This window comes from Mustela nigripes, chromosome 12 (assembly GCF_022355385.1).
Source record: "Mustela nigripes isolate SB6536 chromosome 12, MUSNIG.SB6536, whole genome shotgun sequence".
NCBI classification, from domain to species: Eukaryota; Metazoa; Chordata; class Mammalia; order Carnivora; family Mustelidae; genus Mustela; species Mustela nigripes.
In genome coordinates, this window is record NC_081568.1 from 75,910,417 (window position 1) to 75,925,481 (window position 15,065).

At 39.4% G+C, this 15,065-nt stretch overlaps 1 protein-coding gene across 2 annotated transcripts in view; it reads left to right on the forward strand.

The window, feature by feature from the left end:
• Nucleotides 1–15,065, forward strand: part of CTNNA1 (catenin alpha 1) — a 313,017-nt gene that overhangs the window by 182,324 nt on the left and 115,628 nt on the right. For both annotated transcript variants that reach the window (XM_059417668.1, XM_059417669.1), the window contains exons 4-5: nucleotides 6,795–6,961; nucleotides 7,689–7,808. In XM_059417668.1, the coding sequence (XP_059273651.1) occupies nucleotides 6,795–6,961; nucleotides 7,689–7,808 (287 nt within the window). The remainder of the gene's footprint in view (nucleotides 1–6,794; nucleotides 6,962–7,688; nucleotides 7,809–15,065) is intronic.

Genomic DNA, 15,065 nt, shown 5'->3' on the forward strand with positions numbered 1-15,065 from the left:
CCCCCCCCCTCCTTGTTCCGCCCCGCCGCCCCCGCACCATTTCTTCCCTTCTTCCCCCCTTTTATATAACATTTTTTTTTTTTCCCCCCCCCCCCCCCCCCCCCCCCGTTAGAATATAAGCTCTCTGGAGGCAGGGATTTTTGTCTGGTTAGTTAATTAATCTATTATTTTTAAAGAGTTTTTTTTAATTTTAAAGAGAAAGATAGCATCCACACATAGGGGGTAGGAGCAGAGGGAGAGGGACAAGCAGACTCGCGCTGAGTGAAGAGCTCTCTATGTGGGGCTCGATAAGGGCTCAACACCACAACCCTGTGATCACGACCTGAGCCGAAATCCAGAGTTGGACGCTCGATTGACTGAGCCACCCAGATACCCCTGGTTAGTTAATTTCTCTCCTAAGTGGTTAGAATGGTGCCCAGCTCCTAGAAGGTGTTCAGTAAACACTTGTTACAAGAAGGCATTAATTAATGCTCTTAAAGCTGGTTGTTGAACGGATGGATGCACACGAAACACAATGAATCCCATTTCTCTGTCTTACCTAGTTTTAATTAGTAATAATAATAATTTCTGCCAACCCTGTATTGTTTCCTAGTGCAAGGTAATGAATGATACATTTTAGATATCTTACATGATTTGTCCCTCACAGCAAAATATTGTCTATACTTTGGAGAAGAGAAAACAGTGAGTGGAGTCCAGTCACATAGCTGATAGGTGGGAAAACCAAAACTTAGGCTTATCTCCAACTCCGAGGCCTGTGCTCTTTCAGGTCACTGCATTTGATACTCTTTATCTCTTTATTTATTGAGCCATAATTCACTTTCCATAATACTTACTCTTTTAAAGTGTACAGTTGAGTGGTTTTTAGTATATTTACAAGCTTGTGCAGCCATCACCTCTATGTAGTTCCAGAACATTTTCATTACTCCAGAGAGAACCCCCAAACCTATTAGCAGTTCGTCCTCTTTCTTTCTGCCCCATCCGCTGGCAACCACTAGCCTGGCTTCTGTCTCTGGATGTACTTATTATGGACATTACACCTAAATGGAATAATGCAATATGTGGCCTTTTGGGACTGACTTCTTTCACATGTCATATGCTTAGAAGATTCATTCATGTAGCGTATACTAATACTTCGTTCCTTTTTATGCTTACCTGTCTCATTGCACGGATATACCAATATACCACAGTTTCTCTTTCTTTCCTTCTTTCTTTCTTAGATTTTTTATTTGTTGAGAGAATGAATGGCAGGCAGAGGGAGAAGGAGAAGCAGACTCCCCACTAAGCAGGGATCCTGATGTGGGGCTCTTTCCCAGTGACCCTGGACTGAGATGAAGGCAGCTGCTTTAACTGACTGAGGCACCTTGGCACCTCATATCACAGTTACTTAACTATTCATTAGTGGATGGATGGATGTTTTGGTTGTTCTCACATTTTAGCTATTATGAGGAGTGCTTTTGTGTGAGCGTTTAGTGTAAGTTTTTGTGTAGACATTTGTTTTCAATTGTTAAAGGAATATACCTTCAAGTGGAATTAAATTGTTAAAGGAATATACCTTCAAGTGGAATTATTAGATCATACTGTAAGTCTATATTTAACCTTTTGAGGTACTGCTAGACTGTTTTTCAAAGTAACTATCATTTTACATTCCTACCAACTTTCTCCACCAGCATTTATTATCTGTCTTTTTAATTTTAGGTGTTCTAGTAGATAATGTTTTGTTATGCCTTGCCTTTATGGCTAATGAGGCTGAACACAGAATGTCTGTGTAATGCCTTTCTTTGCCCATTTTAAATTAGATTTTCTTTTTATTTAGTCATTAGAGTTCTTTTTATATTGTGTCTACCAGATCCTTATTACATAGTGGTTTTTAGAAATTTTCTCCTGTTCTTTGGTCTTTTCACTTTCTTGATAGTGTCCTTCGAAGCACAAAACTTCCAAATTTTGATGATGCTGTTTTATCTTTCTTTTGTTAATTGTCCTTTTGGTTTCATGGCTTAGAAACGATTGTCTAATCATAGGCCATATAGACTTACGTTAATGTTTTCTTCTGAGTGTTAATAATTTTACCTCTTAAATTTAGGTTTCGATCTGTTCTGAAAATTTATGGTGTGAGGTAGAGTCCAAGTTCATTCTTTTGCATTTGAGTATCCATTGTTCCAGAACTGTTTGTTTGAAACAACAGTTTTTCCCCCATTGAATGTTCTTGGCAGCTTGTTGAAAATTAATTGACTGTATTTTTGGTTTCTAGATTCTGTTCCGTTAATCTGTATGTATGCATTTGATTTTTTTTTTTTTTTTGGGTCTTGTCACCGTGTTTCTCTTAGTTTCTTTTGTCCAATAGTCTTTGTCCCCTACTCCTAATTCCACAGTCTCCGGGAACACTTTTTTTTTTTTTTTTTAATCTTCATATGGTTGCTTTTGCCCTTTCCTCCATCTTACTACAATCCTAGCTTGAAACCTTTAAGTCACCTTTCATGCTTTCTTTTTCTTCACTCTTTTTTTTTTTTTTTTTAAAGATTTTATTTATTTATTTGACAGAGAGAGTGATCACAAGTAGGCAGAGAGGCTGACAGAGAGGAGGTGGCAGGCTCCCCGCTGAGCAGAGAGCCTGATGTGGGGCTCGATCCCAGGACCCCGAGATCATGACCTGAGCCGAAGGCAGAGGCTTTAACCCACGGAGCCACCCAGGCGCCCCCTTTTTCCTCACTCTTTATAATCAGAGGTGGTTGTATCATTTGACCCCTCTTTTTATAATCTATTTCTGTTCTTTCCTGAGCTCTCACTGTGGCTTTCAGACTCATCTATGTGGTCAGATTTATTATATTTTATTTTATTTATTAAAGATTTTATTTATCAGAGAGAGGTAGAGAGAGATCATGAGCAGGGGGGAGGGGTAGAGGTAGAAGCATACTCCCCACTGAGCAAGGAGCCCAATGTGGGACTCCATCCCAGGACCCTGGGATCATGACCTGAGCTGAAGGCAGACATTTAATTGACTGAGCCACTCAAGCTCCTGTTCAGATTTATTTTATGTGCTTTTGTTGGGTCAATCCTGTGTATGTATGACTTTCACTTCCTTCTTTCACTCAGGAATTCTTTGTACTCTGTCCATGGCTTTTCCGTGCCCATCTTCTGTTCTTTCTATACAGGTCCATCACTACCTACTTAGACTGGAGCACTGTGCCTCCAAATATGCCTTCTTTTTTATTTTTATTTTTTTAATTTTTTATGAACATATATTTTTATCCCCAGGGGTACAGGTCTGTGAATCACCAGGTTTACACACTTCACAGCACTCACCAAAGCACATACCCTCCCCAGTGTCCATAACCCCACCCCCCTTCTCCTAATCCCCCTCCCCCCAGCAACCCTCAGTTTGTTTTGTGAGATTAAGGGTCACTTTTGGTTTGTCTCCCTCCCAATCCCATCTTGTTTCATTTATTCTTCTCCTACCCACCTAAGCCCCCATGTTGCATCACCACTTCCTCATATCAGGGAGATCATATGATAGTTGTCTTTTTCCGCTTGACTTATTTCGCTAAGCATGATATGCTCTGGTTCCATCCATGTTGTCGCAGATGGCAAGATTTCATTTCTTTTGATGGCTGCATAGTATTCCATTGTGTATATATACCACATCTTCTTTATCCATTCATCTCTTTTTTGTTTGTTTGTTTTTTTTTAAAGATTTTATTTATTTATTTGACAGAGATCACAAGCAGGCAGAGAGGCGGGCAGAGAGAGAGGAGGAAGCAGGCTCCCTGCTGAGAAGAGAGCCCGATGTGGGACTCGATCCCAGGACCCTGAGGTCATGACCTGAGCCAAAGGCAGCGGCTTAACCCACTGAGCCACCCAGGCGCCCCTATCCATTCATCTCTTGATGGACATCTAGGTTCTTTCCATAGTTTGTCTATTGTGGACATTGCTGCTATAAACATTCGGGTGCATGTGTCCCTTCGGATCACTACGTTTGTATCTTTAGGTAAAAATACCCAGTAGTGCAATTGCTGGGTCATAGGGCAGTTCTATTTTCAACATTTTGAGGAACCTCCATGCTGTTTTCCAGAGTGGTTGCACCAGCTTGCATTCCCACCAACAGTGTAGGAGGGTTCCCCTTTCTCCACATCCTCGCCAGCATCTGTCATTTCCTGACTTGTTGATTTTAGCCTCCAAATATGCTTTCTTACTGTGTATCTCTACTTGATAAGTGGTTCTAACAGCATAACATTGGCATTACAAAACCTTGCTCTCTCATTTACTGTCAGGTAACTGTGATTAAGTTGGTTAACTTTCTAAGCTTTAGTTACCTCATTTGTAAGGAAGGGCCAGTACAACCTGCTTCCTAGGTGACTCATAGGATTAAATACATAGAGTGCCATAGAGTGGACATTTAATAAATTTTGGATGCTATTGTGTTGCTGTTCCTTTTACTTGAGATGCTAACTCCCTTAATTTTTTTTTTAATATTATTTATTTATTTGACACAGAGAGAGATCACAAGTAGGCAGAGAGGCAGGCAGCTCTAGAGAGGGGGCAGCTCCCCCTGCTGAGCAAAGAGCCTGATGCTGGGCTCCATCCCAGGACCCTGAGATCTCAACTTGAGCCGAAGGCAGAGGCTTAACCCACTGAGCCACGCAGGTGCCCCAACTCCCTTAATTCTAATGCCAAAGATTCTTCCTGTCCTTTCAGAGTAGAGTCACTTTCAGAGTACCATATTTCCCATAAAACTGTTGCTGGCATTTCACTTCTTCAGACCGTTTGTTAGTGCTTTCTGCTTTGAAACTCTGTGTACTTTTGTCTTTCATACAGCTCTTGTGTTAAAATGCCACATAATTTCTGTGTGATCACATTCTTCTTTTTCTGAATTATAAACCACTTGAAAACAGATAATCTTGTTCTTTGTATCCCCAGCAGTGGATTGGTTTTTGTCTGTACTAAGCTCTCAATACATAGGTGAAATTCTTTTTATTGGTTAAGGCCAATATCTCTTATTTAATATTAATATTTAATGTACATATTTTTTTCTGCAAGGCTTTTGAGACAAATTCTTCATGCGTAAATAGTTTTTCCTATCCCATAGCCCCTTGTCCACAAGGCTGTTAGAATTTCTGATTGCATTGTAATACTCGCTGATTTGTGAGCCCTTTGAGTCCAGGCCCTTTGTCTTAATCAGCCTTTAATTGTTTGCTTGTCTGCCCCCCCCCCCCAGACTTCCATGAGAAGATTGGCTGTTTCCTGTGTGCTCTATCATTGACACCTAGTTCAGACTTTGATATATAGTGGGTACGCAAATATTTGTTGAGTAAATAGATGAAAGAATGAGCTCATTTTAGTATCCTACAATAACGTCTTTTTAAATTTATTTATTTTAAAAATTCATTATTTTTAAAAGATATTTTTAAATTTATTTATTCGACAGAGAGAGGGGTCACAAGCAGAGAGGCAGGCAAAGAGAGAAGGGGAAGCGGGCTCCCCGCTGAGTACAGAGTCTGATACAGGCCGATCCCAGGACCCTGAGATCATGACCTGAGTTGAAGGCAGAGGCTTAACCCACTGAGCCACCCAGGCGCCCCTGTATTGTATATGTTGTTAGTGTAGTTTTTAAAATTATGGATATAGGGCATCTGGGTGGATCAGTGGGTTAAGCCTCTGCCTTCAGCTCAGGTCATGATCCCAGGGTCCTGGGATTGAACCCCATATTGGGCTCTCTGCTCAGCAGGGAGCCTCTTTCATCCTCTCTCTCTCTTCCTGCTTCTCTGCCTACTTGTGATTTCTGTCAAATAAATAAATAAAATCTTAAAAAAAATTATGGATATAATACCTCCTCATTATAGAAAATGTTTTTATAAGTGCAGAATAATGTTAAGAGTCAGATTATAACCTAGTGTAACTGTTACTTGCCTTTGGATTCCAGTCTTTTCTCTCCCTGTTTTTAAAAACACGTTACATACATGTTTTGTTTTCTTTATGCTTATCGTTTCATCATAAATGTTAACATTTTTTCATATATATGTTAATATTTATATAGTAGTCAATTGTAGGATATAACATAATTTACTTAACTAGGTGCATATTGTGCATTTGAGCTGTTGTCATTGTTTTACTCTGAGGAAAACGAATGAGTCATTGACTCAGCTTTGTCTTCATATGCCAGTAAGTCTCTCTTGAGGTGGTTAATGTAGTGTGGAGGTCTTCCATAACAGTTGCTGTGTTTCTGTATCATTCTGTGGATATGAAGGTAGATCACATTAGATCCATTTTTTTCCCCCACTGAAATCCCTCCCACACCTTAGGAAACATGTAATGCTCCTTTGAGGAAAGGAGTGTGTGGTTGTTTTTTTTGTTTGTTTGTTTTTGTTTTTTTTTAATATTTTATTTGAGAGAGTACAAGTGGGGAGGAACAGAAGGAGAGAGAGCAGGAGAAGCAAACTCCCTGTTGAGCGGGGATCCCCAAGTGGGGCCTGATCTTGGGACCCTGAGATCATGACCTGAGCCGAAGGCAGAGACTTAACCAACTGAACCACCCAGGTGCCCCCCCGAAAAGGAGTGTTTTTCAGGCTCTTTATGTATAGCACCAAAATCACTTTCCAGATACTATGTTTTCACCAGCAGTACATGAGGGTGCTTTTTAAAGTGATTGCTGTAAAACAAACAAAAGCAAACAAAACAATAAAAATGAGAGCCCTTAAATTCTGTGCATGAACTATACAAGGTGTGAGTTATTATTTTTTTTAAACGTAGACCAGTTATTTGGTTCATTCCTGATGGGTTTGTTTTTTCATGCTGTAAAACAGGTGATTTGATGAAGACTGCTGCAGGAGAGTTTGCAGATGATCCCTGCTCTTCTGTGAAGCGTGGCAACATGGTTCGGGCAGCTCGAGCTTTGCTCTCTGCTGTTACCCGGCTGCTTATTTTGGCTGACATGGCAGATGTCTACAAATTACTTGTTCAGCTGAAAGTTGTAAGTACAGGCCTGTGTCTGTAATTTGTTCTTTCCATCACAGTGAGGCTCTGCTGCCCATAGTTAATTCAGCATTCCTTAGTTTGTTTTGGTTTTGAACTTGTTTTACCTAAGTGGAGCAGGAATGTTTTCTTTCAGTTTCCATTTTCCGCTCTTCTCGAAGTGTACCTCAGACTGGCTGTGCTATGAGCCTGTGTAGTCTTGATTTTTAGTGAAGAACTTGTAGCAAAAGTACTGTTTTGACTCCTTCCCTCTGCAGTAGTGATTAAGCATTTCCTTTTACTGGAGTTCCAGAGTTGAGAAACCAAGATGTGTTAAATTCTATCATTTTAGGTAACAGTCAGTATAATCATCCCATGTAGTAGTTGCTCATATATTTGAGGGCCATGTAAACTGAAGAGAAAGTTTAGAGTGCTATCCGAGTAGCAGTTAAAAGGAATAAAATAGTATAGATTTTTTTTTTTTTTTAAAGATTTTATTTATTTATTCGACAGAGAGAGACACAGAGAGAGAGGGAACACAATCAAGGGGAGAGGGAGAGGGAGAAGCAGGCTTCCCACCAAGCAGGGAGCCCAATGAGAGCCTTGATCCCAGGACCCTGAGATCATGACCTAAGCCGAAGGCAGAGCTTAACGACTGAGCCACCCAGGTGCCCAGTATAGATCTTTTTTACATACAGATTTGTTTTGTTTAGAATTTTTCTTATTTAGAGTTATGTTTTATATAGGTAGAAGAAGGTATCTTGAAACTGAGGAATGCTGGCACTGAACAAGATTTAGGAATACAGTATAAAGCCCTAAAACCTGAAGTGGATAAACTGAACATTATGGCAGCCAAAAGACAACAGGTACAGTCATGACTTGGGTGTATATTAAAATTGTTTATATTATGATCTAGTGGGAAAAATCAATTTTACTTACATTTTCTGAAGGTACCGATACCTCTCTCTGCCAGTATAGTTCTATTAAAACCTTTAATTTATGAAGTAAGTATCCTTTTAGTATTGTATTGTTAATAAACCTGTAATTAAGTTGCTTTCATGTTATGCTTCCATTTTAATTCTCATGAAAATCTTACTTTAAATACCTTAGCAGTTTGCAGTTGCGTCTGGAGCGGTAATAAGGTCTTTGTTATGTGCCTTCAAGGATTAACTTGATTTGGTGGTAGAGTTAATTTCAGATTTTTTTTTTTTTAAGATTTTTATTTATTTATTTGACCGACAGAGATCACAAGTAGGCAGAGAGGCAGGCAGAGAGAGAGGAGGAAGCAGGCTCCCTGCTGAAGAGAGAGCCCGATGCCATGCGGGGCTCGATCCCAGGACCCTGGGATCATGACCTGAGCTGAAGGCTGAGGCTTTAACTCACTGAGCCACTCAGGCGCCCCTCATTTCAGATTTTTAAAAAACCTTAAGCCCGTTGAAAATTAGCGGAATTACTTGATTATGAGAAACTAACCCCATTCTCTCCCCATATTTGGTCACTTTTTAAGTATTTCTTATCATCGTTAGTAGTTTCCATTGTGTTATGAATTTGTGTTGTGTGGCATGTGGATCATTGTTCTCATTTTCGGAATTTTGGGACTTAGAGTGCTTTGAATGTGGTTTGTGCTGTAAGGGAGACACACGTGTCACCATCCAGTTTCTTAAAACTTTGTAGTTCTGATCAAGCTTGTCCTTTTTCAAAAGCCCTGAAAAGATCAGTTCTTTTCTTGTTTGCGATACCTGTTAGGATATTTCATGCTACATTTCACAGAAAACCCAGCTCCAAAACTGCTTGAATGCTGGGGGATTTATTTTCTCACCAATTAGAAGTCCCAAATTAGATGTGATTTTTGAGGTGATTAAGGTTATAGATTATATGTCCTTAAGGATCCAGGGTTTTGATCTTTTCCAGCATTGCTGTGTTTTGTGTCCCCGGCACTGGACGGCTACAGAAGCTCTAGGCATGCTATTTGTACACATCACTATGTCCAGCAAGAAGAACAAAACTGTTTTCTTCCATATGTCTTTTTTTTTTTTTTAATAAGCAAATGATCTAGAAGCCCCTAACAGATTTGCCCTAAATCTGAATTGTGTGACATACCCATTCTTCATTAATCATTAGTGAGAGTAAAGTAGTTATATGTCATGAAGAGTCATGAAGACCTCCCTTCTACTGAGATTAGGGGAGGTATCCTTCTTGAGGACAGGACACCCAACAAGAGTTCTGATAGGCATGGGGAAAATGGAGTCAGTACTGTAAATGTCCCATATAGGCTATCCTCAGCTTTGGAGTCTTCTTAGTACCTTTCATTTGGTTATATTATACCAGTGTAAAACTTTACCCCACTGATTGAGAAGATATAAATAATGTACGTAAGGTATTTAATAAGGTTATTAAGCATATTTCAAGCTTAGGTTGTGATCAGACTGGATCTGCGCATATGAGATCCTGGTTTTACATATCCGTTATTTAATATTATGCATGATACTACACCTAGATTTGATGTGTTGTCTAAGTTATTTAGTTTCTGTGGGCTCATTATGTTTTCATCACTTATCCCCATGTTGGCCTATGTCTCCATCACATAAATCACAAGTAAGTTTTTTCTTTTTGCTTGGCCTGATCGGTTCTGAGTATTTGTTCAGTAGTATAATTCTGTAAATATGACATGCTTGCCCAATTATGTTCATAGTTTATTTTGCATAATGTTTATGATTTAAATTCTCATTTGAATATGTGAAATAAATGTTAGTTATATTTAAAAAATAAAGTTTGGTGAACAGTTTCACTGTCTTAAAACTTAGTCTAATCTTTGTTTATGAAAACTTACTATTTGAGGAAAGTAAGAATGTTTAGACTGACACCATATTGGCTATCTTTGCAAAGTAGTAGAGTAAGTAAATTGATGATATTCTTGAGATAGAACATAATGATAGACCAGACTTTTGTATCCTATGGAAAAAACTTACTCAAAAGTAATGGTACTTGTAAGATTGGTGAATCACAGACCTAGACCCCTGAAGGGGTCTTTTTTCTTTTTTTTAAAGTAATGGTGCCTGACTTTTTAATTCTGTGTGCCGTGAATACATGAAGACTTCCTTGAACATAAATCCCCAATGTACTAAAACACAAAATGAAACAAAATCCAGTAAATTTTAAATATTTCTGAAATAAGATGTCATTAAAATCTTGAAGTTACTACTTACTGGATGGTCTTATATTTGCCCCTCCATATCTCATTTCACCCTAACTCATCTTGTTCTCTGCCCCAGGAACCCAACCTGTCTGGACTGCATCTAGGGCTCCTCTGCCCTCTAGGTCCTGTTTGGGTTTGGCCAGTGGAAACATCAGCAGAAGATCAGAGGGGATAGAAGGGTGAGGCTGGGGATTTATTCCCCTGGCTCCCCATCCTGCTTAATGATTATGGTGGCTAAAAGTCAGAGCCCCTTTCAGGTGGTATTCTCCATACACCTTGCTGCCTGGTTTCTGGTAACTGCTGCCTCTCTGTCTCATCAGGCCAAAGTGCTGTATCAACCTTGTGGTTTCCATGTACTTTCTCTGTACTTTTTATGTTTTTATTTTTTTAAAGATTTTATTTATGTATTTTGAGAGACAGCAAGAGGGGACATTAGCAGGGGAAGTGGGAAAGGGAGCAGGGAGCCTGCTGAGCAAGGAGCCCGACAAGGGTCTTGGTCTCAGGATCCTGGGATCATGACCTGATCTGAAGGCAGACGCTTAACCAACTGAGCCACCCAGGTGCCCCTCTTCATATCTTTTTAGCATAGTCCTTGAACCATGTTTGATTTACTCTTTTGTTTTTTGCTGGTGTCTTTTTTTTTTTTTTTTTCTTCAAGATTTTATTTATTTGCCAGAGAGAGAGAGTACACACAAGCAGGCAGAGAGGCAGGCATAGGAAGCGAGAGAAGCAGGCTCCCCACCGAGCAAGGAGCCTGATGCGGTACTCAATCCCAAGACCCCAGGACCATGACCTTAGACGAAGGCAGCCGCTTAACCAGCTGAACCACCCAGGCATCCCTCTGCTGGTGTCTTAATTGATGCATGTTTCCATTTTAAAGTTTATCTTGGGTTTGTAGCATGTCCTGGTCATTTATAGTGTTCCTTGGGACTAATTCTTAAACCTTTAGCCCTTACCTTCTGCAGTAGAATCCACTGAATAGGCTGGCTGTGGGCTCCTTTCTGACTCCTGATCATAAAATAGTCTTTTGTAGGACATGGGTCTAGGTGTGTATTCCTATAAACTAGTGATTTCCTTGGGAATTAAACAGCTATTTGATCCTAAGTTCCCAGCCTGGTGGAAACTTCATTCTCCCTTTTAGAATTGCCCACTGGTCTCCTTCGGTAACTGGCAACCTTTTTTCACAGTGTGTGTTTTCTGGCAGAATTCCTATGCTGCTGTATGCTTAGCTCCCCTTGACTGTTTTCACCTTTAACTTTTTCTTCTTTTCTGAGGCATGGCAGTATTAATTTACCTTCTCGTTCAGGCTCTTAATCTTTGCAGATAGCCCCTAGTCCAGAAAAGGGGTATTTCCTCAAGAACAGTATTTGGGTGTGATGTATATACTGGCTTCATTAGCCTCCCTTGTATCATTTAATCAGCAACCACCCGTTGAGGAAATGCTAAGCCTCATAAGGTCTGCAGGCTCTTTGGAATTTATCTGTTTCTCCTTAAGGTTTTTCTGGTGCATGATATGGTGGTGGGGTGGTGAGGATGTTGCTGAAAATAATAATGATTAACTCTAAAAAGGTGTTTTGTATGTGCTAAACACTGTTATAAACCTTTTGTGAATACAAACTCATTTAATCTTTACAAAACAATATAAGGTAGATCTATAATTGATCAGATACTCATTTTTGTAGATGAAAGAACTGTAGTAGTACAGGAAGATTAAATAATTTGGTAAGGTCATTCATCTAATCAGGTGGAGCCAGGTTTTAAACCCAGGCCCCAGGGACAGGGATTTTGTCTGTTTAAATTGCTGTTATAATCCCTAGTGCCTAGAACATTGTCTGGTTGTGGTAGTGTTCCTTAAATATTTAATGAACAAGTGAATAGCCATTTGGCTATACTGTAGATCCAACCTGGAATGGGGTTCTAAGTTTGGTCCTAATCAGTTATTTTCTTGGGCTGGATTATAATTTGCTCACTAGGAGTGTTGGGTTTCCATGAGGCTGTAGACTCTTCTTTGAGTGTAAGGGTAAAATTGATGGCAGAGGTAAGGATGGGCCGGTATTGACCCTACTTCTTGTAAGAAGGACTGCCTGTGCCTCCTGTGGTCAACACTGTTTCCTCAGTCTGCTTCAGATGGAACACTATGATGTTTATATTAGTCCACCCACCAGGTACATAGAGCTTGTTGAGATATTTGCCAAAAACCTAATGAACTCTGAGTTTCATGATTTCTTTCTCTCTCTCTCTCTCTCTCTCTCTCTCTATTTATTTATTTATTTATTTAAAAAGATTTTTATTTATTTTTCAGAGAGAGTGCACACAAGTAGGGGGAGCAGCATGCAGAGGTAGAAGCAGACTGTCTACTGAGCAGGGATTTTGATATGGGGTTTAATCCCAGGATCCTGGGGTCATGACATGAGCTGAAGGCAGATGCTTAACCCACTGAGCCACACAGGCAGGCATCCCTCATGATTTCTTTTTCTGAAAACCTGAACAGACACAGTGGTAATGGATAGTAAAGTGTAAATAATCAGGACTGGCTGGATTTGCTTATGGCCCCCCCCCCCCGCCCCCTTTTTAAGATGTATGTTTGTTTGAGAGAGAGAGGGCATGCACAGGAAGGGCAGAGTGAGAGGGAGAGAGAATCTCAAGCAGACTCTCTACTGAGCATGGGGCCTCACTCAGGGCTTGATCTTACAACCCTGAGATCATGACCTGAGCTGAAACGAAGAGCCAGTTGCTCTACTGACTGTGCCACCCAGGCTCCCCTGGCTGGACCTTTTGTTTAAGTAATTTTTGTTTGAATTTAAGAGAAGATATTTGATCACATGGCTATAATTTTATATTGTTAAGAGGGAAATGAGAGGAAACTTTTTTTACTCAACCTTCTAGTTTTGGGTTAGAGAGAGTGCTATAGATTACTTATAAGTTAGCTTTTATTTCTTGATCACTGCATGGCATGATTAGTTCAGATTACGTTGAAAGTAATCATTTCTTTTTCGTGTTTTCTGTTTGTTCCTGAGTCTGCTTAACATACAATTGGATTGTTTGGGGGTCTTGAAGGCTAAGTTGGATTAAGGGACTCTAGCTTCATAAGTAATCTATTAATTTCCTCAATAGCTCATTTTTTCAACAATCCAGATTACTTATCACTACTATATATTTGGAAGATAATACTTAATGATTATTATTCTTCTGGTAGTAGATCAAGTACTGCCTTGTGATGGTGCCCATTTTTCCTATCTTTATTTAATAAAATCTGGTTTCTTTGTTATGGCAAACTATTCTCAAGAGAAAAAGCAGAATAGTTTAGCAGTTAGGACAAATGATATTTAGTTGTTATTTTCATCATAAGTTGAAATATATGCCCCATATTTGGTAAATAGGAGTCTGTCAGACATAAATTTTGGTGAGGGCAGAATGTGTAGAAAATGCCACACACAACGTGTGCACCAGCTGCTTAAGCATAATGGTTAGACTTTTCCCCTTGTTACAGCTTGAGTCTTGAGATGATCGTCAATTCTCTAAATCTGTGAGGTTTTGTTTCTAGTTTAGTTTTTAGAAAGGTAAAATTTCTCATACCAAGCAAGGCAGTGACTTAAGAAAAGTCAAGTGTTGAATAGTAATTGTGGCACCTATTAGCTTTAGGTGACCAGAAATTTCTTTGGTAACCTTTTAAGAGACTATACTGATTTAGGTTATAGATACTTAAGGAAGAATTCTAAAGCTGTTTGCAAAGCGTCTTATAAAACAGAGGACAATATATGTACTTAGAGGCAAATGCCTCCCTAGAAGATTTTAAGTCCCTGAGGTGGTGGTGGAGAGCAAGACATTTAGAAAATGCCACACAGAACATGCGTACCATCTGTTTAAATGTAATGGTTAGCCTTAGCCCTCTGTCATAGCTTGAGTCTAGAAATGATCGCTGATTCTCTAAATCCTTAGGGTCCTGTTTCTGAATATTTAGCCTAATGTACTGTGCTATGGGGCATTTGAAGTGCTGTGAGCTATTGCAAATTCAGATTCCAAATGAGAAAAGGATTCTAGGAGGAAAAGTAAGCTGTCAGATTATACAAGGTTTGAATGAAGATGCAAACCTAAAATACATAGTTAGATGAAGTATCAGAAAAAAGAAGCCAGTTAGGTGTCTCTAATGCTTAATTAGGAAGTCCTCTAAAAAGATGAACTGTTATTAAATGGCTTCAAATTGAGTTATTGACTTTGGCCTTTCTTAGTTAATTTTCTCTTACTGTTTACACAGGTAATACTCTTTTTTAAAGACGTTTAAATTTGTATTGTAGGATTTAGTTGGCACAATTAACGTTGATGTTCCAAATTCACACATAAAATAGAGCAGATCTGATGGTCAGAGTTACCACTTCTATTTTTCTTTTGTGGGGTAATCCACATTTACTAAAGACTTAAGTGCCCCCCCCCCCCCCACACCCACTGTTGTTTCTTGCGGTAACAGTGGGATACCTGAAATATCCTCTTCCCATCTTGCTTATTTGTCCCTTACTTGATATCACTTACTAGACACTTGGTGCATCCATTCAGCCTACCAAGTAGATGTCAGTATTGGAAATCATGCCAGGAACCTCAATTTTTTTAAACTATGGAATATAATTATGGGGAAATTGAGAAAGAAAGAAAATTATGAGGAAATTGAGAAAGGATCGTTTCACTTAAGACCACAAGTACATAGAGTATTACAATGAAATGAAAACCTTTTGAATAAAACTCATGGAGCACCTGAGCCTTTGCTTTGTGTATTAATGACCTATGTCCCAAGGCCATCTTTGAGACAGGGGAATGGAGGGAAGGGAGTGCAGAGTTGTGTACTTGAAAGAGTAGCCTCATACATCCTTGTAAGTTGTAGTTCATGTACACCTGTGGTATCCCTTCCCAATTTCGCAGAACTCTTATAGTGAAT